At 41.3% G+C, this 24,862-nt stretch overlaps 1 protein-coding gene across 5 annotated transcripts in view; it reads left to right on the top strand.

Moving 5' to 3' along the window:
- The window catches only part of TRPM6 (transient receptor potential cation channel subfamily M member 6), a 95,882-nt gene that overhangs the window by 63,893 nt on the left and 7,127 nt on the right, over positions 1-24,862 (top strand). For all 5 annotated transcript variants that reach the window (XM_083701862.1, XM_083701861.1, XM_083701859.1 and 2 more), the window contains 11 exons: positions 2,298-3,421; positions 5,684-5,790; positions 6,284-6,410; positions 7,986-8,083; positions 9,400-9,464; positions 10,967-10,992; positions 12,640-12,687; positions 16,378-16,443; positions 16,719-17,005; positions 17,786-17,868; positions 20,737-20,942. In XM_083701862.1, the coding sequence (XP_083557988.1) occupies positions 2,298-3,421; positions 5,684-5,790; positions 6,284-6,410; positions 7,986-8,083; positions 9,400-9,464; positions 10,967-10,992; positions 12,640-12,687; positions 16,378-16,443; positions 16,719-17,005; positions 17,786-17,868; positions 20,737-20,942 (2,237 nt within the window). The remainder of the gene's footprint in view (positions 1-2,297; positions 3,422-5,683; positions 5,791-6,283; positions 6,411-7,985; positions 8,084-9,399; positions 9,465-10,966; positions 10,993-12,639; positions 12,688-16,377; positions 16,444-16,718; positions 17,006-17,785; positions 17,869-20,736; positions 20,943-24,862) is intronic.

Here is a 24,862-nt window from a genome sequence, read left to right as displayed (position 1 = left end):
ACCTGAATCCAATAGCGCTTTTATCTTTAGTGGGTGTCCGTTTGCCAGTTCCAGCAACACCTCTATCACAAGCGCTGGTCTTGGAGGTTCCGGCGTGGGCACATTCACTACTCCCTGGCCTGGCTGCTGTGCCCTGATGTTGGCAACCAGGCGTTGGCTTTTACTTGCTCCTTGATTTCTTCTTCCTCCTTTCCCCCAACAGTTCCCGCCATCCCTTGCCATTCCTTCCTTTGCGGACAGACTCTGGCAAAGTGACCTGGCTGTTGGCAGAGATAACATCTCTTGGCGCTCTTTCCCTCCTTCTTCCGCCCCTCACTGGTGTTTGAAACTGCGCGCGCGCGCGCGCGCTGTTCCAAGTTCCATCGGCTCTGCTGGCGGGAAAGGCTGCTCCGGAATCTCCGGAATGCGGAAGTCCTTCCAACGTTCCCCCTTTCCTTCCCGCTTTTCCAAAGCTCTGGCTTCCTGGCGCGCTCCTATGGACAGCGCAGATTTAGTCAGATGGTCCATAGACTCCGCCCTAGGCGCCCGGGAAAGTTCATCTTTCACTGACGGAGAGAGCCCTTCTTCAAACAGCATTTGAATAGGTTCACTCGCAAGGTCCCACCCCAGTCTATGAATCAGCATGGTGAACTCAGTCCAGTACTCACGTACAGATCGGCTCCCCTGTTTACACGCCATTAACTGCCTGCGCACCACCCCTTGCTCAATCTCGCTGGAAAACATCAAGTCCATGGCGCGAAAAAAATTCATTGTGTCCTTTAAGATTTCATTATTGGCTGCCATCAGGGGCCTAATCCAGTCCCTCGCCCCTCCCTCTAGATGGCCAATCACGTACGCCACTCTAGAGTTCTCATCGGGGAAGTCATCAAACAGTAGATTGAGAGCATATTGCATCTCTGTCCTAAAGGCTTGATAGTTCCTGGGATCCCCCCCAAATTTCTGCACCAATCCAGGCACCTTTCTGGCAAGTGGGGTGGTTTTTCCCTTATCTGCATCTTGAGCCCTCCTCTCCTCGAGCCTCGCCGTTTGCAGCGCGAGCTGGACCTCCAACGCCCTGTACCTTTCTTCCAGGCTTGGACCTGCTCCAGCTCCTCCGGTTCTGGCTGGTTCGCTCATGATGCCCTCTGCTTGCACAAGCTGCTTTCAAAGTCTGTCGGATTGCTGTGATGGGATAATGAGCTGCTTGTGCGTAAAAGCTTGATCCCTCTGGGGTTTGGCTGGTCACCCAAACCTAGGCACTAACGGAGCCCCCAAAGCATGACTCCGTCAGTCGCTGGTAGAATCCGACAGTGGGCATCTACGGAACTTACTCCAACATAAAAGCTGTTTGACGGACATACGCCTCCTGGACTCTCTGCGTGACAGCTTCCGGCGAGGGGTGGGGGTTGCTAAAGGGGGTCTTGTTACCTCCTCACTGTTCTTACTAGAAGTATCCCAGAGCCTCTCCCCCGATTCCCTTTCCGCTGGAACTCCTGCTCTCCCCCTACTGGTTCCTTCTTCTGCTGTAGAGTCTCTCCTATTCTCCTGGAGCCTCTCCACCACCTGTCCCTCCGATGGCAGTTCCCTGACACATAGCTACCAGTTTCCACTTAGAATCATAGAACTGTAGAGTTGAACTTATAGTTTCTTTATAGTTATCAGGTATCAACTTTTTATGAAAGTATACAACATAATTTGTTATTCTATAGCACACTCTAGTTCTCGGGAGAAGAGTATATTAATTCTACAATTAAATTATTGATTGATTTGTCACATTAGTATCATATTTATTTGTAATTTATATACTAACTTTCATTTCAAAAGAAACACCAAGGCAGTTCACAAGACAACAAGGCAACAACAAAATACAACAATAAAAACCATGCCAATGAAGCAGAAACATCAATCTCAATTACAGTAGTCAGGAAATGCTGGGAGCCAACATTAATTGTTATGAAATATCCAGATAAATAAATAAATTTTTACTAGCCAGCAGAAGCATCCCACAGTTGGTGTCTGCCTGATATCCAACAGGAAATCTCTCCACAGGATGGGAGCCACCATGGAGAAAGCAATTCTCCACACCACTTTGAGCCAGATGCGTTCAGGTCATAGTACATGGGAGAAGGAGTTGGCCAGATCCAACAGGCTCTTGGGTTCTCTCTGGGAATCTGATCCTGAGCTATACAGGGCCTCTTTAGCCAATACTAGAACAATGGTTCCATTCACTGTTTGAAAAAGGAAATGTTATTAATTTAACTGATATACTGAAGAATATATATAATGCAGTTTCTAATACATCTATTATTTTCTCTTAGAGTGGAAGAGATGTTTTCACAACTGAAGGAGGTACATGAAAAAGTATTTTATGTCAAAGACGCTTTGCTTGCCCTGGATAGCCAGCTCGGACACTTACAAGACCTCTCTGCTTTAACCGTCGATACGCTTAAAGTCATTTCAGCTGTGGACACTTTGCAAGTAGAGGAGGCCCTTCTTGCTCACAAGAAGCATCAAACCTACAGGAAGCTTCCCCATAGCTGGAGCAATTCCATGTGCTCTAAGGCTTTGGGCAGTATGGAAAGTGTGTGCGATAAGAAGTATAATTACTACAGCATGCCACCTTCTCTTCAGAAAAGCTTGGCCAGGACACATTGGCCCCCAGGGGCTCATTGTGGCATTCTTGGTGCCCTGGACTACAAAGAGATCAAATCAATAAGCAAACACCAGGAGCAAGAAATTGAAAATGACACACTGACCTCTGGGGTATCGTCAGAGTGTAAATCAGCCCCTAGATATGGACAATTCCTCCTGGTTCCTTCTGGTCAGCAAGGAGCCTCTTTATCTGAGAATGCCACCTTAAGTTCAGCCTTCTCAAGTAGTCTGCTCAGAGAAGATGAACTGCAAGCTCAACCCCAAACCAAGCATGGCAGCATCACTGCTCAGCTGGATGTGCACAAGGCTCCAGAAAGAAATCCAGTTATCAGTGAAAAATGGGAACTGGAATTTTCATCCCACAAAGAGGATAGTGAAAATATCACTGAACCCTATTTGAACTTCCAAGAACCTAGAATTGCCAGTGAGGTCTCTATCCATTCTCATCAACACAGTGAGGAACCTGAAGGAGGTTATGTGAACTGGGGGTTCTTGGGAGATGATGAAAAGAGTTATTTCAGCAACAAGTCAAGGCAGTTGTCATGCACACATTTGGCCTACAATAAAGGCTGCCGTAATCCTCAACATGCACAGATAAATGAATCCAAATCGTTTTCCTGTGCTTCTGACAGATCAGGCTACAGTAGTGACAGCTCCCAGTCTCCTCTCCCATTCCAGCGCAGCATGTCAGTCTGGATCAATCCACGCAGGAAAAACTGGCCTTTCGGCAAGGGAAGTGGATTCTGGTCCCGCAAAGCAGAGAAAGTGGGAAAGACCTTCAGAATAAAAGGTAATGGCTACACATTGTTAGTGCTGTTTGATGGATTTTACTGCTGTTCTTTATGCATTAATCTTCTGGTGGTTTCCTGTTTTGCTTTGCTTTGTTTTTAATAAGGATTTTTTAAAGCATACCTTGAACACTATTATGAAAGACAATATATAGATGTCTTGAGTAAACAAATAAATGTTACGTTGCTTTAAGCCACTTTCCACAAAGAAGTTCCAAGCTCTTCCCAGCTGTTTAGGGGTCATTGTTGAGTGATAGCTGTGGGATGGTGGCTGTCCTCCACTTCAGTATTGGACTACCCTAGATCTGCTGCCTTTTCCATCCACTTCTCAGAAATAAAGGATATATGCTTACTATCAAACAGCGTCAGATGGAGCTGTTGACTAATTAATGATTTTAAAGATCAATCAAGTAATCAGTAGATTATATTTACCTACATTAGCACATTGGATGGTTGGATAGTGTTTTCGAGGTTACCAGCATGAGTTTGACCAAACTGCGGGAGGCAGTGGAGGACAGAGGTGCCTGGCGTTCTCTGGTCCATGAGGTCACGAAGAGTCAGACACGACTAAACAAAAACAACATTAGCACATTATAAAAACCTCCATTTAGGAGGCTTTTTTAAAAGTATAGAAACATGAGCATTCATAATTTAATAAAGAACACTTATCACATTATTAGAAGAAAAATCAGCTTTCACGTACTCTCTTGCCATGACAGACCACAGCCAATTCACACTCAATAAAGAGTGTGCTGTTAATTTTTAGCCTCATATTTTACATTTCCTTTCACTAATTAGAACTGGGCCTCATAAAGTAATCAAAAATTTAATTGATATATCTGATCAAAAATTTAAACCTTACAAAACAAAACTCCAAACCTGTATCCTGAATGTGATCCAAGGAATTGATAAGTTTGTTTTATTAACTTACTTTGGATTCAATGAATCTGGATTCTCTATCATGTACTTGTTTGGTCTGGGCAAGTGACTACACTAGATTCACAGTTCTCTATTTGTGAATAAGAAAAAGGCCAAAAGTAGACGAGAAGGCATTCATGGAATTTCTAATTGTGTGTTACAGCAACCTACAACTTAGAGTTGCGGTTACTGGAACAAAATAATGATTGTAATTAGTGCTGTGCATCCAGAGTGGTGGACTCGTAATCTGGGGAACCGGGTTCGCGTCTCCGCTCCTCCACATGCAGCTGCTGGGTGACCTTGGGCCAGTCACACTTCTCTGAAGTCTCTCAGCCCCACTCACCTCACAGAGTGTTTGTTGTGGGGGAGGAAGGGAAAGGAGAATGTTAGCCGCTTTGATACTCTTTCGGGTAGTGATAAAGCGGGATATCAAATCCAAACTCTTCTTCTGCTGCTTTAAAACTCAATGTCTGAGCACTTTTTAATTTTTTTGCCCAGACGCTTTCCTTGCGAAAACCCTCTCTTTACCACTGAATTGAAGCAGACATCAATCTGCAGAAAACCCTAATTGTTGTTTGTTCCAATTTTGCAATGAGAGCAGGTTTTCCTGGGGACTGTAGCGGGGGGTGGGGTGGGGCGGAAGCACTCAGAAACTGAGCTTTAAAACATGAGCTTGAAAGCTTGGGGCAAAAGGTCAGTGTGGATGAGCCCTAAGACTGCAGATGAGTCTATAAACATTAATCATTTTATATATTTATACTGAGATTTCTTTTCTACACTTCTAGTCCACCAGGGTGGCTTGCAACAGTTTAAAATGACAATGTCATAAAATGCAGTAAAATGCAACATTAAAAATAAAATGCAATCTGCAGGCATTACTTACTTGAGAGTAATGTCAATTGAACAGTGTAGGACTTCTCTCTGAGTAAATAACCATAGGCTTACATTTTGCAAGCACAACATAAATGATAAATATTGACCGCAATGTGATGACTGCAAGCATGTAGTCTAAGGGGAAGGGGAGGCAGTGTAACAGAGGAAAGTGTCCAGAATTCTTTGCATTAGTTTCAATTTCCACCAATGCACTATCAAAGCAAACAATATATTACGCTGCACAGTTTTAAAATTTAAGTTTGTTTAAATGTCACATGCACACCCTTATACACAGTAGTAGATATTAAAACTGTTAATACTGTAACATTCCAATCCTTTGTGTGACTGCTCTGAAAGTCTCAATGAATTAGTTCAATTAGACTTAATACCAGGTAGGTGTGAAACTTTATTGAGTTTTCTTTGAAATACAAATTTAGTTGCCTCCTCCCCACCCCCTGCCTTTTTACTCTCAGAGCTATCCAAATCTGCAGAGTCACATCAGCCAGTATTGGCAAAGGCAAAACTTGGAAACAAAGAAAGGAAGTCTTCGAGGAAGAAACAGAAAACTCTTCAGGTGCCGGTAGGTGAAGGTGGAATTAGAATTGTATGTCCTTTTTCTGTTTTTTAGCAAGCTGAGTAAATATAGAATTACACAGTTATGAAAGCTCTGCTCTGCTTTCAAGGTGATTTTTAAAACTGTTACTGGCCTGGCTGATTAATCATTGCATATTTGGAAACTGCTTGGCTCACGCTCACATTATTTTTTTGGGGGGGGGGGGAAGCAAGTAGCTCTGAGTGAAATCCAGCTGTCTAATACACACACCCCTTTTTACTCTGAGTAAAAACATCTTGGCTATGACTTCTGACCCGTGTTAGTGAATAGCTGTACGTACTTCCTCTTTGTTACTGCTAATGCTTTATTCATGTAACATTTGCAAACAATGATCTGCCCTCCCCATTATGTATAAGGGACTTCCCTGCTAGAGTAGTTTGAAAGGATTATGCTACTGGCAACTTAAGCTCAACTACCTGTCATCTTTGGCTGATTACTGTTTTTCCTTTTCTTTTGGCAGATGATTACAGTTGATGGTTGTCCCCAGAGCACCCAAGTAAGTTCAGAGCCACTTGAAAGCAGACCTGTGGGAGACAAATGGGAACACAGAACAAATGAGCTAACTTCACCGCCCTTCAATCAGCTAAGTATGTAATCCAAAGCAAATGATAGGTAGAATATGAAACGTTTGGTGGCAGCCAGGACCCATAAATACCACCCACAATAGCCTTCTTAAGAGAACAAATTGTGGGGATAGGCTATTAAATTTCTTGTGAATTATCTCTCCTGCTGTATCATCTGGGTCTGGATTGACTTCCAGAAATTTCACACTTTTCTGTTAGTTTATTGGCTGTTTGTCTCAAGCCAAGAGCCCTTCAGTTTAGCTTATACCAGCAAGCTGCAAGGTTGAAAAACCATTGAGACAGGTAAGAGGAGCCAAATAAAAGTAAAGGTAAAGGGACCCCTGACCATTAGGTCCAGTCGCTGATGACTCTGTGGTTGCGACGCTCATCTCACTTTACTGGCCGAGGGAGCCAGTGTACAGCTTCCAGGTCATGTGGCCAGCATGACTGAGCCGCTTCTGGCGAACCAGAGCAGTGCACGGAAACACCGTTTACCTTCCCGCCGGAGCGGTACCTATTTATCTACTTGCATTTTGACGTGCTTTTGAACTGCTAGGTTGGCAGGAGCTGGGACCAAGCAACGGGAGCTCACCCCGTCGTGGGGATTCGAACCGCCGACCTTCTGATTGGCAAGCCCTATGCTCTGTGGTTTAACCCACAGCGCCACCCGTGTCACCAAATCCACCTGACCCTTCCCCAAACCTCCCTTTCACACTTATAGACTAATCAGTGACAGATTACAGGTCAGCTTCCAAGAAAATAGGAAACCTGGGAACAGTATAGTACATACTTCTCTTCTACAGAGTTAATGATATCCCTCAATGCATACTGGTAGAAAAATGTGGTTTGATTTGATTGCCTATGTATTATACTCCATTTGTGGCACAGTAATTACCTTAATGAATAGGAAGTTGTTTTATTTCTACTCCCTGAGCATCAACACTACATTTGAAATACTGACCTGGGTGAGGTGACAGGGTATGATTCCAATTCTATTGCTTTAGAGGGCATGATGGCATCAAGAGCTTGCATACAACTTGATTTTGCAGATCTGCTGGAAACTTTCCATAGATTCTGAACAGGAAAGTCGTGATGGACCTTCCCACATTGGAGTGTCTCCAGAATAAGCTGACCTTCTTCCTCCCAAAATGGAAAATGCTCAAGCTGATCTGAATGTGGTCCATGGGCTGCTCAAATTCCCTCTCCTTGTTTCCTATTCCCTTCAATGTCACAGCAGGTGACTGTGCTGTGGTGACAGCATACCTCCTCTTGCCCACTGTCTGCTGTGGTGATGGGGACAAATATTGGGGGCAGTAAGTAAGCCTCCCATCAACTTTTATTTGTGGGGGCGGCGGCAGCGAAGGGACCTTGGCCCCTAAGAGTTGGCATCTATGGGTGAGAAGCAATGCACCAGGTTGCAAAGGCTCAAGCAGCCCATAAGAAATGCAGTGTTTCCAGTTATATCGCAGTAGCCTGCACATTTCTCAGAGGCACAGAACATCCTGTTCAGACTGGCCTATTCATGCATACATGCTTGCATTTGTCTGTCTTTTTAAAAAAGTTCACATGTGTTCTTGCTGTGTTTGCTTACTTGGCTAGGTTTGGACCGTATTGGTTGTCTGCGCCAGAGAATGAAAAACCAAGAAACGGCAAGACACACGGTACAGATTTGTGACTACCTCAGGCAATCACAAGAGGTAAGGCTTGAAGACATAAAATACTGCTAGTCAGCTCTTTACCTTCTGTAAATCTATGCCCAACCCACAGATTCTTGTGCTATATCTTGGTCTGAATTCACGGCTGAGCCCTAGGAAGACACTTTTCTTGAGAAATTTCATTTTATGCAGCAGGCAGAGTAGACTCTGGGTAAGAAATAAGTAATTAACCACTTAACCTTCAGAAAAGATTAATAAAAAAGCCATTAAACTATTGAATCATGAAATGGGAGTCTATATGAAGAAGATACTTTTTTTGAAACCAAGGTTTTATATGGTAATTCTCTAGGCCATTAAGAAAATAGAGTGAGTGGGGTCGGCTCTATTGAAGAATGATACTAAGCAAACTTCTTAGCTGTTTTGTGATATAATTATTCCTTGCAATTTGGGGATTAAACTCATCCTGCTATTTGTATTTTGGATTATGCATTTACCTTTAGATTTTTTCCCTTTCCATTTGAACTAATTTATGCAAACTAAAGTAGTGAAAACCAGAATGTCAAGGGCGATTCAAGTCGATGATGTTTTTGCCAATGACTTAAGCAGACTAGCTTGCTGATCAAAACAGACTTGGGAATAGAATTGGTAGGGCATTTTAACTGCTTCTCTTGATACCACAAAAGTCTTTATAAACATACTGCACCAAAGTAGAGTAACCTCCCAGCTTAGGTCAAACATTGCCATCTTGGTGGTTCCTTGCCTTGCAGGTCTTTCCCACCTGGCCTTGGGAGGTCAGGGCCCTGACTGATGGCAATGGCAGAAGCTGAGGCTAAACAGAATATTTGGCTGGGGCATGGGCATAGCCAGGAGAGGTCAGTGGGTCAGCTGCCTGCCTCTAAATCAAGTGAACAAATATAAATACTTCACTAATTGACCAATTGTGTCACAGATAGCTTGGTTCTGCCATACCTAACATAAATCCTGCTCCCCAAACATAATTCCTGGCTACATTCATGGGCTGCGGTATTTCTACTGTTGTTGATGTTATTTTTTTGTATCTTTATTTTTGGATCTTTTGATCTATGTGGAAATAGTTCAATTTGGTTGTGTACTTTTTGATGTGTTCCATTTATTTTTTATGACTACCTGTTTTACATTTGTAATTATGTAGATATTTTTATGTAGTATGCCTCCTTGAGCATAATTTTAACAGTGGAAAGGTGGCATACAGATAAAATGATGATGATGATTTCTGGATAAACATGGCTGCAGACTTGAGGACAACATGCCCAAGCAGCCATGAAATCAGGACATGTTTTAATTGAGAAAATGTATTTGCCATTTCCTTTCCCTTTCAGGATTTAAATAACAGCATGACTTGGACTAGGAAAAATAGGAAGAATAATTTGAGCCGGAGCCATTCGTAAGTAGTCCCAGGCACATCTGTCTTCCTTGGTTCACTTTGGATATGCAACATTGCTAATATCACTGCACAACAAATTTTGACAAAAGTAACACCTCTGAGATAAAAGTAGCCGTTTCTTGTAGATGAGTTGAGGAGCTGAACCCGAATATGACAATGAAAATGCAAAATTGGCTACTGTTTCTTAGAGATCTGCAATAGTTTATTACATAATCAAGGAATATGTACATACAACAAGGACCAGTGAGAGCCAGGTTCTTTTTCTGATGCCACTCTGTCTGTTCCTCAGGATCATCTCTGCCAAACGTCCAACAGTAGCCAGCCAACATGGAAACAGACCACTTTCTCCATTGTTGCAATTTCCTAATGAAAATGTTCACCATGTTCATGACTTGCCATACCTGTAGTTGCCAGGGAATAAATCCAAGTGGGAATGGAAAAAGTGGATCTTTAAGGACATATAACAGCCAAGTTTATAATACAGAGACAACATGTTCTCAACCAGTTTGTTGCAGTTTTCTGTCCTGACATTCCCGAGGAAGTTAGTTAACACCAGACAAAACACACCCCAGGCTTTTTTCCTGTCACCCTGAAGCAGGTTGTAAAACATACTGTCTTTGAAGAAGAAGAGGAGGAGTTTGGATTTGATATTCCGCTTTATCACTACCCCAAGGAGTCTCAAAGCAGCTCACAATCTCCTTTCCCTTCCTCCCCTACAACAAACACTCTGTGAGGTGAGTGAGGCTGAGAGACTTCAGAGAAGTGTGACTGGCCCAAGGTCACCCAGCAGCTGCATGTGGAAGAGTGGGGAATCGAACCCAGTTCACCAGATTACGAGTCCACAGCTCTTAACCACTACAACACACAGATCTGAGGACCCACAAAAAAAGCCCTCTTTAATTTTCGCTTCACTGAGCTGAGGGAATTTTGCAGCCAGGTACTTGAAAGTTGATCCAGTCCAGTCCAGGCTTTTACAGTTTTTTTCACCAGACCAAGTTTGATGTGTAGAGATGGTAGTAGGATTTTGTGTGTTTCTGCCAGTGCTGGGTATTTCACATTCTTCTCTCCAACCTTCAGATATTTTCTCTGAGGCCAGTCTTTGCTCAGCTGTTCCATCAACATAGACACTACCTTCATGTCACCACAGAGAAGGCAGTCATTCTGGCTGTACTGAGGACAGTCTAACGGCTGTTTTAGGTTGCCATAGGCTTCCTGGCCTGTGTGCCTGGGGCCACCAATCTAGTGTTAGTACTTCTCAAGATGAACAATTCTAACAGCCCCATATTGTCCTGCACATCTTCTTAATGTGGGCATAATTTTATGTTCCCTTCCAATGTCTGTAGCATTATTTGTTTCTCCATGTGGTACTGCACATAAGTTTTTTGTTATCGTTATGTGTAAAGATGAAAAACTTCATTTTCCCTCCTGCATTTATTATATACTTAATATGGATATTTTTTTTCAAGCACATAAAACTAACTTCAGTATTTTCTTTTGAACAGGTTGAGTAGTTCAGATGGAACTCTTGGTAAGCATTTTTCTTATTTGTAAATTGCATAGTTATAAAATGTATAATTAGAATAGACCTTGGTCTTTTCAAAAGTCTATTAATATCAGCTCACCATTTTTAGACCTTCCTATAGTTGTGGTACATAATTCAGAGGTTGACTTGGAGACTTCTGCAATGAAAATACACTTCCATTTATGACTTTTTTAAAGTTAATGCTTCAGATAAACTGTCTTCAGAGGAGTCCTAGAAAAGATGAGGCCATGCTTTGCTAGACATCTGATGGTGAATGTCTGTGAAACCTGAAAGGTCACATATGTATCAGCCTAACAGATTGGAGACCTGTGCTCAAACTAACAAAATGAATTTCAATAGGGACAAATGTAAGGTTATGCATTTAGGCAGGAAGAACCAGATGCACAAATATAAGATGAGGGACACCTGGCTTGCCAGTAGTACATGTGAAAAAGGATCTAGGGGTTTTAGTAGACCACAAGCTTAACACGAGCCAACAGTAGAACCCAAACCATGGTAAAAGCTTACAAATATATGCACAAAGCATAGCATATAGTTGCTTGTGTGCCACCATACATGAAGTCAGTTTAGACATCACTCCAAAGTATAGTTAGCACAAGCCATGGTTTGCACACCATGTGTCTGATTCTGGTTTGTCAGAGAAGCTAACCATGTATTGTCAGTTCAAACTGCATCACACCTAACCATAGTTAGGCATCCCAAACCATGCTCTGCCACTGATGATGTTTGAATTGAGCCTCTGTCTCAAGTAAGATTATGGTACACGGGTGGCACTGTGGGTTAAACCACAGAGCTTAGGACTTGCCGATCAGAAGGTTGGCGGTTCGAATCCCCGCAATGGGGTGAGCTCCCGTTGCTTGGTCCCAGCTCCTGCCAACCTAGCAGTTCGAAAGCACGTCAAAGTGCAAGTAGATAAATAGGTACCGCTCTGGCGGGAAGGTAAACACCATTTCCGTGTGCTGCTCTGGTTCGCCAGAAGCGGCTTAGTCATGCTGTACGCCAGCTCCCTCGGCCAATAAAGTGAGATGAGCGCCACAACCCCAGAGTCGGCCACGACTGGACCTAATGGTCAGGGGTCCCTTTACCTTTACCTTTTCAAGTAAGATCAGAGTTTCTTTGTACATTATAGAATCTAGGCCACTTTATAAATGTCTCTTTATATTAGTTTTGCTTCTTTATTATTTGTCTGTTTTAAATTTTACAACATCTTAGATGTCATGAGTTAATGAAGCAGTATTGCTATAACATTATTGTCATCATGTAGTTAATGGAATGCATAATGACTGAGGATGGAATTGAGGAGATCAGACCTTTGGGATCCCATGAAGCACAGTGGACAGTAAAGGGGTTTTTATCGTCCCTAAAGTGCAATTTCCAGCTCTTCAGCTTTGGAGAAGCTGAGTGTCCTTGAGTTGACTATTGCCTGTCATTCTGTGTTCTCCAGCATAATTACGTGTTGTTTTATTGACAGTTTACACAGGCTACATTTTGTACTTTATAGCACAGTTAAATTAATTCCCTTCCATAGAATGCTAAGCCAGTCATATTATTTCATAACCTTCTTAAACTTAAACAGCACATTTATCTCTGCTTGCTTTGGTTAAAACAAAAACCTGTTGTTGTTGTTGTTAGAAATCTCATCCTCCTTAAAGACTCAAGATCTGCACCATCATTACTCCGGTAAGTATTAATTATGTAAGTGATAGCTGAACTATATTAGTAGTTGATAAGCATATTAATTCTTTTCCCCTGCCATTTTTTGATAGTCTCACTTGGAAGTAATTTGTTATCAAAAGCAAGATATTAATGTGATTTGTAACACAGAAGTGAGTGGGAAGATTATTTATCACTTTAACACTAGCTTCTACATAGCAAGTACTGTAGTTGTTGGTGAACCAAGTTCAGAGTTTTAAAAAAACTACTGGCAGGGAAGAAATGGCAGTTTCACAGCCAAAGACAACACAACACAGGGAAATAGTAGAGGAACATACAGAAGCAACAGCTTGTTAATCTCTATTAATTTGTACTTGTCATAAAAATGCAATGTTTTCTGCATATTCTTGTTCCTACCATAAGTGGATTATCTTCAGGTTTTGTTTGTTTTCAAACTGGGAATTTCTAAAGTAAAATTGCTCACATGGAAGGAATCTGAGGAGCATCCAGACCAACTACTGATCATTTACCCATATGCTGCATTAACTTGGTAAAAAGTAATGCGCCTCATCCACTTCCTCATGCGTTATAAGCAGTGATCAAGGGTGAGCACCTGCCTTGTATGTCTGTAAACAGGGAGAGGTTTTTGTAATTTTAGCAAATAGGTCAGGCTGATTGTGTCAGAGTCTCGGTTGCAGCCTCTCAGTTTTATGTACACTGCTTAGAGTTCATATTTTATTAAGTGATTTATATTTTCTTCTAAATAAACAAGAAGTAAAAGGAAAAGCCTCCAAATCTTAGGAAGCCTGCCTTGTCGCTAGTGGGCCACAACTGATGTATCAGATCAAATGTAACAAAATAGCCTTCATAGCTTCTGATTTTCACCTTAAAATGATCAATTGCCAATTCAACCATTTGAACACTGCTCAACCAGAGCTCTGTTTTACATTCTCCATCTGAACATGTACCAGTCAGTAGAATGCCACAAAACTATGTGTGAGGATAGTGAGAAATGTGTAGAACATGCCAGTAGATGTCCCTATAGTCCACACTTACTTTAGAGTCTGAAAATCTTTGCACATTTCAATTGAGAAGAGCATAGTTAAATGAAATTCCAAAGTTGTGTCAGTTTTTCAGTCAATAACTGCCAATTTCACCTCCTATCTAGCTATTACTGTACATCATAAGTCCAATGAATGTATCAACAAAAATTAAACACACCTGCAATGGGTGAGTTGTGGCTAAGAACGCCATGGCAATGTGGTATGAAACAAAAGAGAGACTTTCTTTTGGGGAAATTGGTTGGGAAGATTTCCACTGCAAAATTGAGTTGGAGAACTATGTTTCCCCAAATATAATATTATCTTTATTTAGACCTATTTATTATTATTTATTTCTGAATCTTAACCCTCATTTGTTTTCTAGCACTGGAATATTTCTTCAAATGCAGATTCCTGAAGAATGGCTACTAGTTAGGTTGACTAGTTAGGACTCTGAATAATTATAAGATTCTGGGTTGGAAACACAGCCTCGCTCACTTCAATGCCAGCCTGTACCACAGAGGGCTTGTTTGACTTTAGGCAAGCTTTTTAAACATTCTCTGCAGAAAAGAACCTAACACATATTGCCCTATGTTGTGCAATAGTTAATTTTCCTTGCTCTCCCGGAAGGGAAGAACATATCTTCCTATGTTAGGTAAAACATTTCCATCATTTCTCACCTGAGGCTCTTCTTTGGGTGCCTCCCCTTCGAGAGGTCCGGAGGTTGGCAACAGGAGAACAGGCCTTTTCTGTGGTGGCCCCCCATTTGTGGAATGCCTGTCTTTAGGTACCAGGCAAACATGTCTCTCTTCAAACAGGCATCGGGCTGATTTAACATTCTATGACATTTTAAATGTGACTTTGCAAAGGAGGTTATTGGTTTGTTGTGTTTTTGTTTTATTATGTATTTTGTGATTCCATTTTGTATCTTTAGTTGTGAACTCCAGATGAAGCACAGTATAAAAATTTTAAAAATAATATAATAATCTCAACCATACCCAAAATAGAAGACCTCAGCATTACACAACACCCCAAATGTTGTTGATTATTTAATTTACATGCCACTTAATGCTGAAATAGGCTTCTAAGCATATCAACCAGGGATGCTAAAATCTTACTGGCTGTGGGGCTGAGATTCCCCCCCCCCCCCGCCCCTCACCATTGATGTTCTGCTTAGAATAGGGGAACAAATAGGAGGGGGAGAGAGTTGAGGGCAAACTGTTCACTTTACTTTGGAGGCAGCTGTGGGACTGTTTTTCCTTACAACTTAAAAAAAAATGCTACTTGAGGCAATTGGAGCAAATGCCATTCTAGGCTAGGGCTTTCTAGAGCAGTGTCTCTTTGTTGAAAAAAGTAGTTCCTTTCTTTTTAAACCACTACAGTAACCAACCCTAAACAGCCCCTTGCTGAAAATGAAGCAGTTTTGCCCTCCTCTCTGAAAGTCACCAGACTTCCACTTCCACTTTGAAACCTGCAGTGTGGCCATAAATTCCTTTTTGGGGGGTGGCAGCTGTTCAAGGTAAACTCAGTTCTAGGATATTCCCAAACCACTCCATCTCTGGTGAGCTGCTGTTAAGGCACTCTTATTTCCAGGAACGATTCCTGCAGCCAAATCACACACAGATGCATGTAACTTTCTCCTCCTCCTCCTCCTCCTCCTCCTCCTCCTCCTAAGACAGAACTTATAGCAGGATAGCAGGAACAGGCTATTTCTCTTAGTACTCCCCCCCCCCCCCCAATCTCCTGACTGCTTTTGTCCCTGCAAGGATAATGATAAAAACATGTCACTTATCTTTTCACCTTTAAGGAGAAAACCAACTGGGGTGTGTGTGATTTTGAGCTGGTGAAATGGCTGAAAGCAAAGAAGATTTATCACCCACTGCCTGTCACAACTCTGCTCAAGATTATAGTCTCTAATGTCTGTCTTTCTTAATAAAGAGAGAAGAAGAGTTATTTTTGTGACTACATACAACATGTTGCATAGCCTTTTACGTACTTGTCAGTACAACCCGTGTTCTTTCTTCCCAGCCTACACAGTTCTTAACATAAATTATGACAGCAGCTGCATACAGACATGCTACTTAATTCATGCTAAACACCATCTTCACCTGGTCTCAAATGGAAGACATAATAGTTTAGGCAACACCACCAAACAAACCAGGAACTAAGCACATAAACCTAATAAATAATTCCTGCATTGTCCCATCTTCACCTGGTCTCAAATGGAAGACATAATAGTTTAGGCAACACCACCAAACAAACCAGGAACTAAGCACATAAACCTAATAAATAATTCCTGCATTGTCCCTAAACTTGACTGCTTGAGCTTGAGCCAAGGATTGCAGTGGTAGGGAAGATGGATGGGTTGCTATGTTGGGTAAAAACTAATGTATTATTATTATTATTAGTAGTAGTAGTAATATTATTGGCTGCCCCAGCTGTACTGCATATTTTTCATATAATGTTGCAGTGCAGAGTAGGGTGATGTGTGCTGTGAAGATGGGCAGTGGAAACCCAGTACTTGGAAAGATAATAAATAATGAGGATTTGATGCTTGGGAGCCAAGGGCCTTGTCCACATGCATATGTTGAGAAGTATCACCAAATGTTTCTGGGCAGAAAATAGGAGTAAATGACGCACTGCTCAAGTATGACCCACCTGCCCTATTTCTTTGCAGCTGTCGAAAGGAACAATTTAATGAGATTGGCTCATACAATACCTTTCACACCAGTACAGCTCTTTGGTGAGTACCAGCTTCTCTATGAATGCACAAAGAGGGGAGTAAGCCCCACTGAAATTGGGGAGACTTACTTCTGAGTAGACAAGCATAGGAGTGCACCATTACTGGATGAAATCATACGGCATGTAATACATCTTACCTCTTCACTGTGGTACCAAGAAACAACTGCTTTGTATATAAATAGTTTTAAGAAAACAAATTCAACAAGTTCTACTTGTATAAGTCAATGCATTGACTGTGTCCTTTCCAGATAATATTTCCAATGTATTTTGTCTTAGCTGGAGAAGAAGTGACCGTCTATAAACTGGAAGAGAGTTCTCCACTGAATCTTGATAAAAGCATGTCCACCTGGTCACAGCATGGGATGGCGGCCATGATTCAAGTGTTGTCTCGGGAGGAAATGGGTGGAGGCCTAAGGAGGGCCATGAAGGTCATTTGCACCTGGTCTGAGAATGAAGTGCTGAAGTTGGGTCAAGTCTTCATTGTGAAATCTTTCCTTCCCGAAGTAGTTCAGTCATGGCAAAAGATCTTCCATGATGGCACCGTGCTCAATCTCTGCCTCAGAGTGCGTATGATTTGGCTAGAAAGCCATACGGACTCCATGAGATCGTTGAACCCCTGTGGAGAATTATTTAACAGAAGTCTTTCCTGAAGTTGAATGCCTGGCTACCTGGGAGGACCCTGGTGGCATAAATGGGAAATGTCGCCATTTCTGTCCCCTTCTGTCGTACCAAAAAATGTGTTGAAATTATATCCAAACATTGCACATAAAATATATTGGACACATTAGGCCGGGACAAACCAAAAATGACAATGTAACTATAAAAGTCAATGAAACCCAATTTGCAATCTGCCTGCACTGCTTTGGGGGGGGGGGGGCACTGCATAGAAGCCACCCCAAGGATGTTTTAATATCTGCTGTAGGAATTGAGGAGGTCAGACAATAGGGTGCTTTGCATCTTTGATTTATGCTAGAAAACAAACCATGGTTGGGCATTCTTAGCATTTAACAGCTAAGACTGTATCTTATGTCTTAAAACTGTTTATAACTGATGTTTGTTTTCTCCATCTAAGCCACAGATAGTGGTTAGGAGTATGATCTCTCAGCTGGAAGCCCCCAGTGCAGCTCTTGCTTCAGCCATAAAAAGACTTACTGGGTGGCCTGCAAGCTGCAGGATCTTGCCCCAAAGTGTAAATCGGAAATAATGGGGATGATGATAATACTGGCTGTCTTATTTCAAGAGCTGTTGTAAGAACTGTTGCAATAATGTAGCTGTAGTGACTTTTGTACTATTTTTGTTGTTGTTGAAAAACACTAAATACTATGCATTGTTGTTATTCCTAGGAAATACAGCAGCAAAGAGCTGCTCAGAAGTTGATATACACCTTCAATCAAGTGAAGCCACATACCATTCCCTACACCCCAAGGTAGGGAAGCTGTTTTCAGGCATAACATGGAAGATGTGAAACCTATCTAGGTTCTGTATGAGATGCCTTGCTTAAACAGATTATCAGTCAATGACAAAAGTCAGTATTACCGGGCAGGCAAAATCCTGGTTCAAAACTAAGACAAGTATTAGACAAACAAAACAATATTTATTTTATGAATTATTTATCAAGGTAACATACAGTTTTGCCGCACTATTCCACCATAAAATAGCACTTAAGGTGGCTAACAAAATAACAGCAGCAGCAGCAGCAGCATTAAAATAGAATATGGACTTTTGTCAAAGTTGTTTATGTTGCCATAACAGATATTTTCACAATTTTCTGATGGGTTGGGTAATAAACAAAGCAGTATTTGCAGCTGAGATGTGCTTCTTTAACCCTCACTGACAGGTAGGGTCAAATGCACTCCAACAGCATGGATAATTCCACAATTTTGGGGGGATAATCTTCTACAATTCCATGTTCCAGGTTGTCCTCAAGTGTGATGAGGTGTATGGTTGTTTCAGACGTTCTACTCCTTAACTGAATGATTGATCAGTGCTTTTCCTCTTAAATTGTGTGGTCAATTCTACTCCTTTTGGATTGAATGAGGAACACAAAGAAATAGAGGCATTGACCTAAGCTCATTGGGGTGAAAGGAACCCTGCAAAACTCTGTTTAAAGTTATTAGAACTCAGCAACTCTACGGATAGACCAGAACCTGTTCTGTCTATTTTGTGCGAGAAAGGAGCATAGAGAGGGGAAAAATACTCCAGTTTTTCTCATAATCAGTGGTGGTTTTTTTTGGCACACACAAAAAAAGTTCCTTGGGTGCCAGCACATAATGACTACTGGCACTCCAAATCAGTAAGTTCTGTCATGAAGAAGATCTGGTGATAACAGGTCTCACACCTCGTGGGTACCCCACAAAATCTATTTACAAACTTGAATTTTATATTTTAAAAGTCCAGTTAGAAGCTTCCTTGTGATCCTGCAAAACATTTTTTTCACCCTATCATTTTGCATGAAATGTACTAATCCAGCTTTTGGGATCACTGACATAGCCCAGTTGTATCTGCACTTTTAACTTGGCTGATGGTCAGACAACTCTCGATCAATGACCTTTAGATGACAATTGGTCTGTGTTCATGAAAAGGTCTTTGTAAAATGTGTTGTAGAGGGTGACCACCAGAACCTTTGGGGTGCCACGTCACTGGTTTATTTCAGAAGAATCAATACAATTGTCAGCTTCAACACTGAAGTACCAGGGTTAAGATACTAGCTTTATGCTCTGCGCAGTCATGTAATTTGTCCTTTGAAGACAGTACCTTGCTAATAAAAGAAAAGGAAGGAAGAGTCCTTTAACGCATAAGTAAGCAAATAAAATACCGTAGCTTGTGGTTAAATGTGGGATGGCTTCAGTGTAAATGCAAGCACCCCCCAACCCTCACTAGCAAGCATTCATTCATCAGAATATCAGAGCTCAGAACTTGTTCTGCCATGAAATAAAATATAGAGGCCAGGCCAGACCAGGCCACTGATGGATCAGGGCACAGTCTGAAGAGAAGTAAACTTTGGAGAGCCAGCCCAAAACGGCCCTTCATTATGTGGAGGTGGCTGACAGCTGGTGAAGAACTAGGGAAGGCTTCTGAAAGAAAGCGGCACCTCTAGATTCAGGCGGTGGCCTGGCTAAGGCCAGACTCATCTCAGCTCTTCAGCCTTTCATAGTTCATAGTTCAGCTCAGTTTCAAAGCTGTAGCAGAAAAAGAAAACCCATTCGAGTTTATGTTTTAATTTTCTGTACCATGTAGAGGTAATATATTTAAACACCCACCTGTGCAGCTCAGTTTCAGATTTCTCTATCTAGCCATACTTATTTGATGAGAGATCTCATAACTTGGTTCTGAATACTTAGAATAAAATTTTACAATTTGTTTTACAAGCAATTTTATAGAGTATCAAGAGTAATATTGGCCTTTCCCTCATAAAAAAATCTGAACGCTTTATCAAAGTGAAAACCAGTGTTCCATTTCAGAAGAGTTTTTAACCTGGTTTTTATTAGAAGGGATGAGCCTATCTGATTTTTAAGGACTTTGACCACACTTGTTTGGAGATCTGCAACTAGACCAATAAAGTTGCTATTTTCTATCTCCCTGGATGGCTCCGGTACAGAAATAGATACTTTTGATCATGCTGTGATTGCCTTTTTGTTACAGCTTTTTATAAGCTCCATGTAAAGCATCTTGCCATAGACAGGAGTGTTTTCATGACTCAAGAGAATTAAAAGGAACTTAGTTGAATTAAAAGGAACTTAGAGTTTAAAGACAAATGTGTTCCCTTTTGACTTGAAAGAAAATGTTATTTATATAAATTTATTGTTTTTTGTTAAATAGTAGGGCTGTGCATTTGCCTCGGATGAGGCATGATTCTGAGGCAAGAATCTCCACCTCAGAGATATTAGGACCGCCTAGAAGTTCATGGCAAAGCAGGAAAGCTCTGAGACTTTGCCACCACTTCAGAGTCTTGGGAGGGCTTCTAGGATTAAATCCAATTCTGCCAAAAAGCCACAAAAAGGTAGATAGGTGTTAGTTGATTTCCTACTTAAATCAATGGGAAACCTACCCGAAGCTTCAGAAAACAAGATGGGGTGACCTCTGTTCTGAGGCAAAGTTACAGGTAGTGACTGCACTTTGACATTTGCCAGATATGCAAATCATTTTTTGTTTTCATCAAATGCAGCAAAAGAACATTTGCTGCCCCTGCTGTGCTAAATCTGCCCACCCCCTCATATTTGGTAATAGTGGTGTGGCTCATGGGAAGACGTTCACCACTCAGATAACTTCCTGACTGACAATATCCTTCTTTCAGGTTCCTGGAAGTCTTCTTAATATATTGCCATTCAGCCAACCAGTGGCTTACAATAGAAAAGTACATGACTGGAGAATTCCGCAAGTACAATAACAACAATGGGGACGAGATCACACCTAGCAATTTGCTGGAAGAAATGATGCTGGCTTTTTCTCACTGGACTTATGAGTATACTCGAGGAGAGCTCCTTGTGTTAGATTTGCAAGGTAAGTGAGAACCAAAATACTCTGCTGTAAAACTGAGGGAGGCCATTCAACCCTTACGTACAACATAAATGAAAACAAGGACCAGAGACAGCTGTAAGCTCTTCATGCTTTGATGACAGTTTCTTTTCACTGAAATTATGACAAGTAGTTTGGGGCCCAACTCAGTTTCCTTACCGACTCCCCTTGGATTGCCACCTCATCATTTAGATGGCTTGGTCTTTTAAAGAACTCTCTCACAGGAAGTGATAATGGAACTCTTGTGCCTCCTACACTGCTTGAAAACTGATTTGGTTGCCATCCTCTTCCTCTGTCTGCCGTAGGGCAGAACAAGATTTCCAGTAGCCACAGGGAGATGGATGAAGGGCTGGTAGGGGCAGGGCAGCATTAAAGAGATATGTAGCCCCTTTAAGTGATAACCTCTCCATGCTATCTTTCTTTTAGGGAAATGTGCAGTTGTGCTCTGCTGACTTCTGCAATTGGTTTTTTAAAAATTAGCAGGGTTATACAACACAAATGTTTCAGTAAATGTGGGCTGAGCTGTGCTAAGTTCACCTTGTGGGAAAACAACACTTCCAAAAAGACAAATGAGTTTCATCTACAGAAGGAGTAAGCACACTCACACCTATGAAGACCACGCTCTCTTCTGTCCTTCTCACACAAAAAAGCCAGGCCTGACGTGAACTAAGTTCTGCTCAGAGTAAACCTGTTGAAGTTGATGGACCTACATAGGTCTATTCTATGAATGACACTGGGTACAACCCTCACATGGAAGAAGCATTGGGACAAGAAGCATTGGGGGGGGGGGTTAGCAAATGGGCACAAAACGGGCCCTACATAAAACAGAAGGGGGGCCCACCCCACACTAAACACCCAGTGCAGACCCAGGCACAGAAGTGAATAGGGACGCTTCTGTTCAAACAGCAGCTTCACACACAAATCAGATCTTACACAAATACAGGCGCTGGATTGGGACTAGGGTGTTTTAAGGGAAATAGTAGACAGTTTTGAAAAGATGAACAACACCTATAAAGCAGTAGCAATATAATTGTCTGTTATTGTGTCAAAGGAAATGTGTACTGGAAGATAAAGGTTTAATTTATTTACAGTGTGCAAAAGGCCTGAATTACACCGAGACACATTTTTCAAACAAAATAAACCTTCCAGTCCCCTAACCTCATTTATTGTTATCTTCACATTCAAAATTTAAGAGTCAAGTGATTTAAAACTGCTGTGTGGGTGGCTTCTTTTGAAAGCTTAAGTGCATGTGAAGGTCTTTCCACAGAGCCATGGAAGACTTGTGGGGAAGTTTGTGCATACCAATAAAAGATAACAACAAACTCTGACATATTCAGTTCAGCTTTCAGAAAAGGTCTGGATTTCAATATTGTGATATTCTTAAAAATCATATTCAGGCCATGGTGCTCCAAGCATCCCTTTGTCCATAGCACAATATAGTTGCATGCTCCTAAAAGCATAATAAGCAATTAATGTGCTATTCAGAGAGTGAAAATCACGGCTGCCTTGGTCAGTGGGGATGGGGTGCAGAATGATGTGGTTTTCTGCATGGCTCTGTAGTATTACATATTGTAACCTGCTCTGGGACTGGCTGGTGAAGGTGGGTAATAAGTTTAAGATTAATATATGTATTTCAAAGAATTGCAGACTGCTTAACCCCAGCAGAGACAGATTTAGGGGAGCACGACCAGTTCGGCTGCACTGGGTGCGGAGCCTGGGGGGCACTGCTGGGGATGCCACAACTATGATTTACAGCAGAGTGCGAGAGGTGGAGGGGTGCCAGATTTTGGCATTGCACAGGACACTGCTGAAATTTGGGACCCCAATATCTGCCACTGTTCCTAGTAATCTCTAAGAAGTGTACAGGGGACCCAACACAATAATAGTAAAAATGAGTTAAAACTATTGTTATGTATTCAGTGGTCTGTGTTTTTGCCTGAGCTTGAGTCTGGACTATGGATTCTGAGCTCCTGTGTTCTGATTCACTACATGATGTCCAATCACAGAACATTTCAGGATTTGGGTCTCTGCCATTGGCCCTTGAACTCTGAGTCGTGATTCGCAAGCTTGGAAGTTTAGACAGCCAATCATGTTGGCAGTGGGAGTGGTCTAGGCTTTCAGGAATGTATATAAGCAGTTGCTTTGCCCCTGTTTCCCAGTTATGTAGTTCAAGAAAGGTTCTTGCTGTTATCGCTGTGTCTTGCCTCGTGGGAACCCACCTAACTATAATATCAGAATTCAATTAAAAAGCCTCCTGGAGGAGGACGATGAAGAAGTATTCAGTAAGCACCAGATATTCAACAGTGATGGGACCTCTCTGATCTCAACTAGAAGGAAGTTCCACAAAATGGGAACCACAGTACAATGCACAGAGCTCCATGTGGCTATGAGCTGTGCCACTGAATTCTTGGAAAATCTGAATCTCAGCAAGAGAATCACCGCTGGACACAAATGTCAGCCATTAAGTGGGAATTTCACTTCTGCACCTCTCCTCAATTTTACCTACACCCAATTTCAATTTATGCCATCACAATCTAGGAAGGTTGGAATTTAGGCAAATCACAATTAGTAGTAGGCCCAGTGAAAACTGTTTGTCATTAGCTTCTTAGATAAGCCTAGTCTTATACTGGAGATTCTATAGATATGTGTATATATTGATATTAATATCCATATCTATCTATCTATCTATCTATCTATATCTATCTATCTATCTATCTATCTCTATCTATCTATCTATCTATCTATCTATCTATCTATCTATCTATCTATATCTATCTTTCTATCTATATCCCTATCATCTTTTTTTAAAAAGATATTTATTAAAGATTTTCTTAATACAATAATAAAAAAACAAAGAAAATAACATATAACTTTACAATAACCATATTTTCTTCACTTCTTTGGACTTCCTCGCATCTCTCGTTCCTGCGTTCCAGGTTTAACTTTACCCAGCAATTTATCACCTTGTTTCAATTCTTATATTATAATTTTCCAATATTGTGTCCCTAATTTTAGATAATATTACCTAAACCTTAAAAGCTTAATTTTAACATAATATTTATCCAAAATTTATCTTTTCTTATATTTTCATTTATCTTCATATTCCTTTTAACTAACTTAATGGTGCCATATTGTTAATAATCTTACATCTTTCTTAACACTCATACAATTTATAATATTTTTGTAAATAGTCCTTAAATTTCTTCCAGTCCTCCTCCACAGCCTCTTCTCCCAGGTCTCGGATTCCGCCAGTCATTTCTGCTAGCTCCATATAGTCTATCAGTTGCATCTGCCATTCTTCCAGTGTGGGCAAATCTTGGGTTTTCCAGTGCTTGGCGACAAGTATCCTTGCTGCTGTTGTTGCATACATAAAAAATGTTCGGTCCTTCTTTAACACCCTCTGGCCGACGATGCCTAAAAGAAAGGCCTCTGGTTTCTTAGGGAAGGTATACTTAAATACCTTTTTCAACTCGTTATATATCATTTCCCAGAAAGCCTTAACTCTAGGGCAGGTCCACCAGAGGTGAAAGAACGTTCCTTCAGTTTCTTTACATTTCCAACATTTATTATCAGACAAATGGTATATTTTTGCAAGCTTGACTGGGGTCATGTACCACCTATATATCATTTTCATAATATTTTCTTTCAAGGCATTACAAACCGGTGAATTTCAAACCGGTGGTCCATAACCTTTCCCAGTCAGCAAACATGATATTATACCCAATGTCCTGTGCCCATTTTATCATAGCCGATTTGACCGTTTCATCTTGTGTATTCCATTTTAGCAGCAAATTATACATTCTTGAAAGTACCTTAGTCTTAGGTTCTAACAATTCCGTTTCCAACTTTGATTTTTCCACCTGGAATCCTATCTTTTTATCTCTATCTCTATCTATCTATCTATC

This window comes from Podarcis gaigeae (genome assembly GCF_964106915.1).
Source record: "Podarcis gaigeae genome assembly, chromosome: 11".
Taxonomy (NCBI): domain Eukaryota; kingdom Metazoa; phylum Chordata; class Lepidosauria; order Squamata; family Lacertidae; genus Podarcis; species Podarcis gaigeae.
This window is presented reverse-complemented; position numbering and strand designations above follow the sequence as displayed.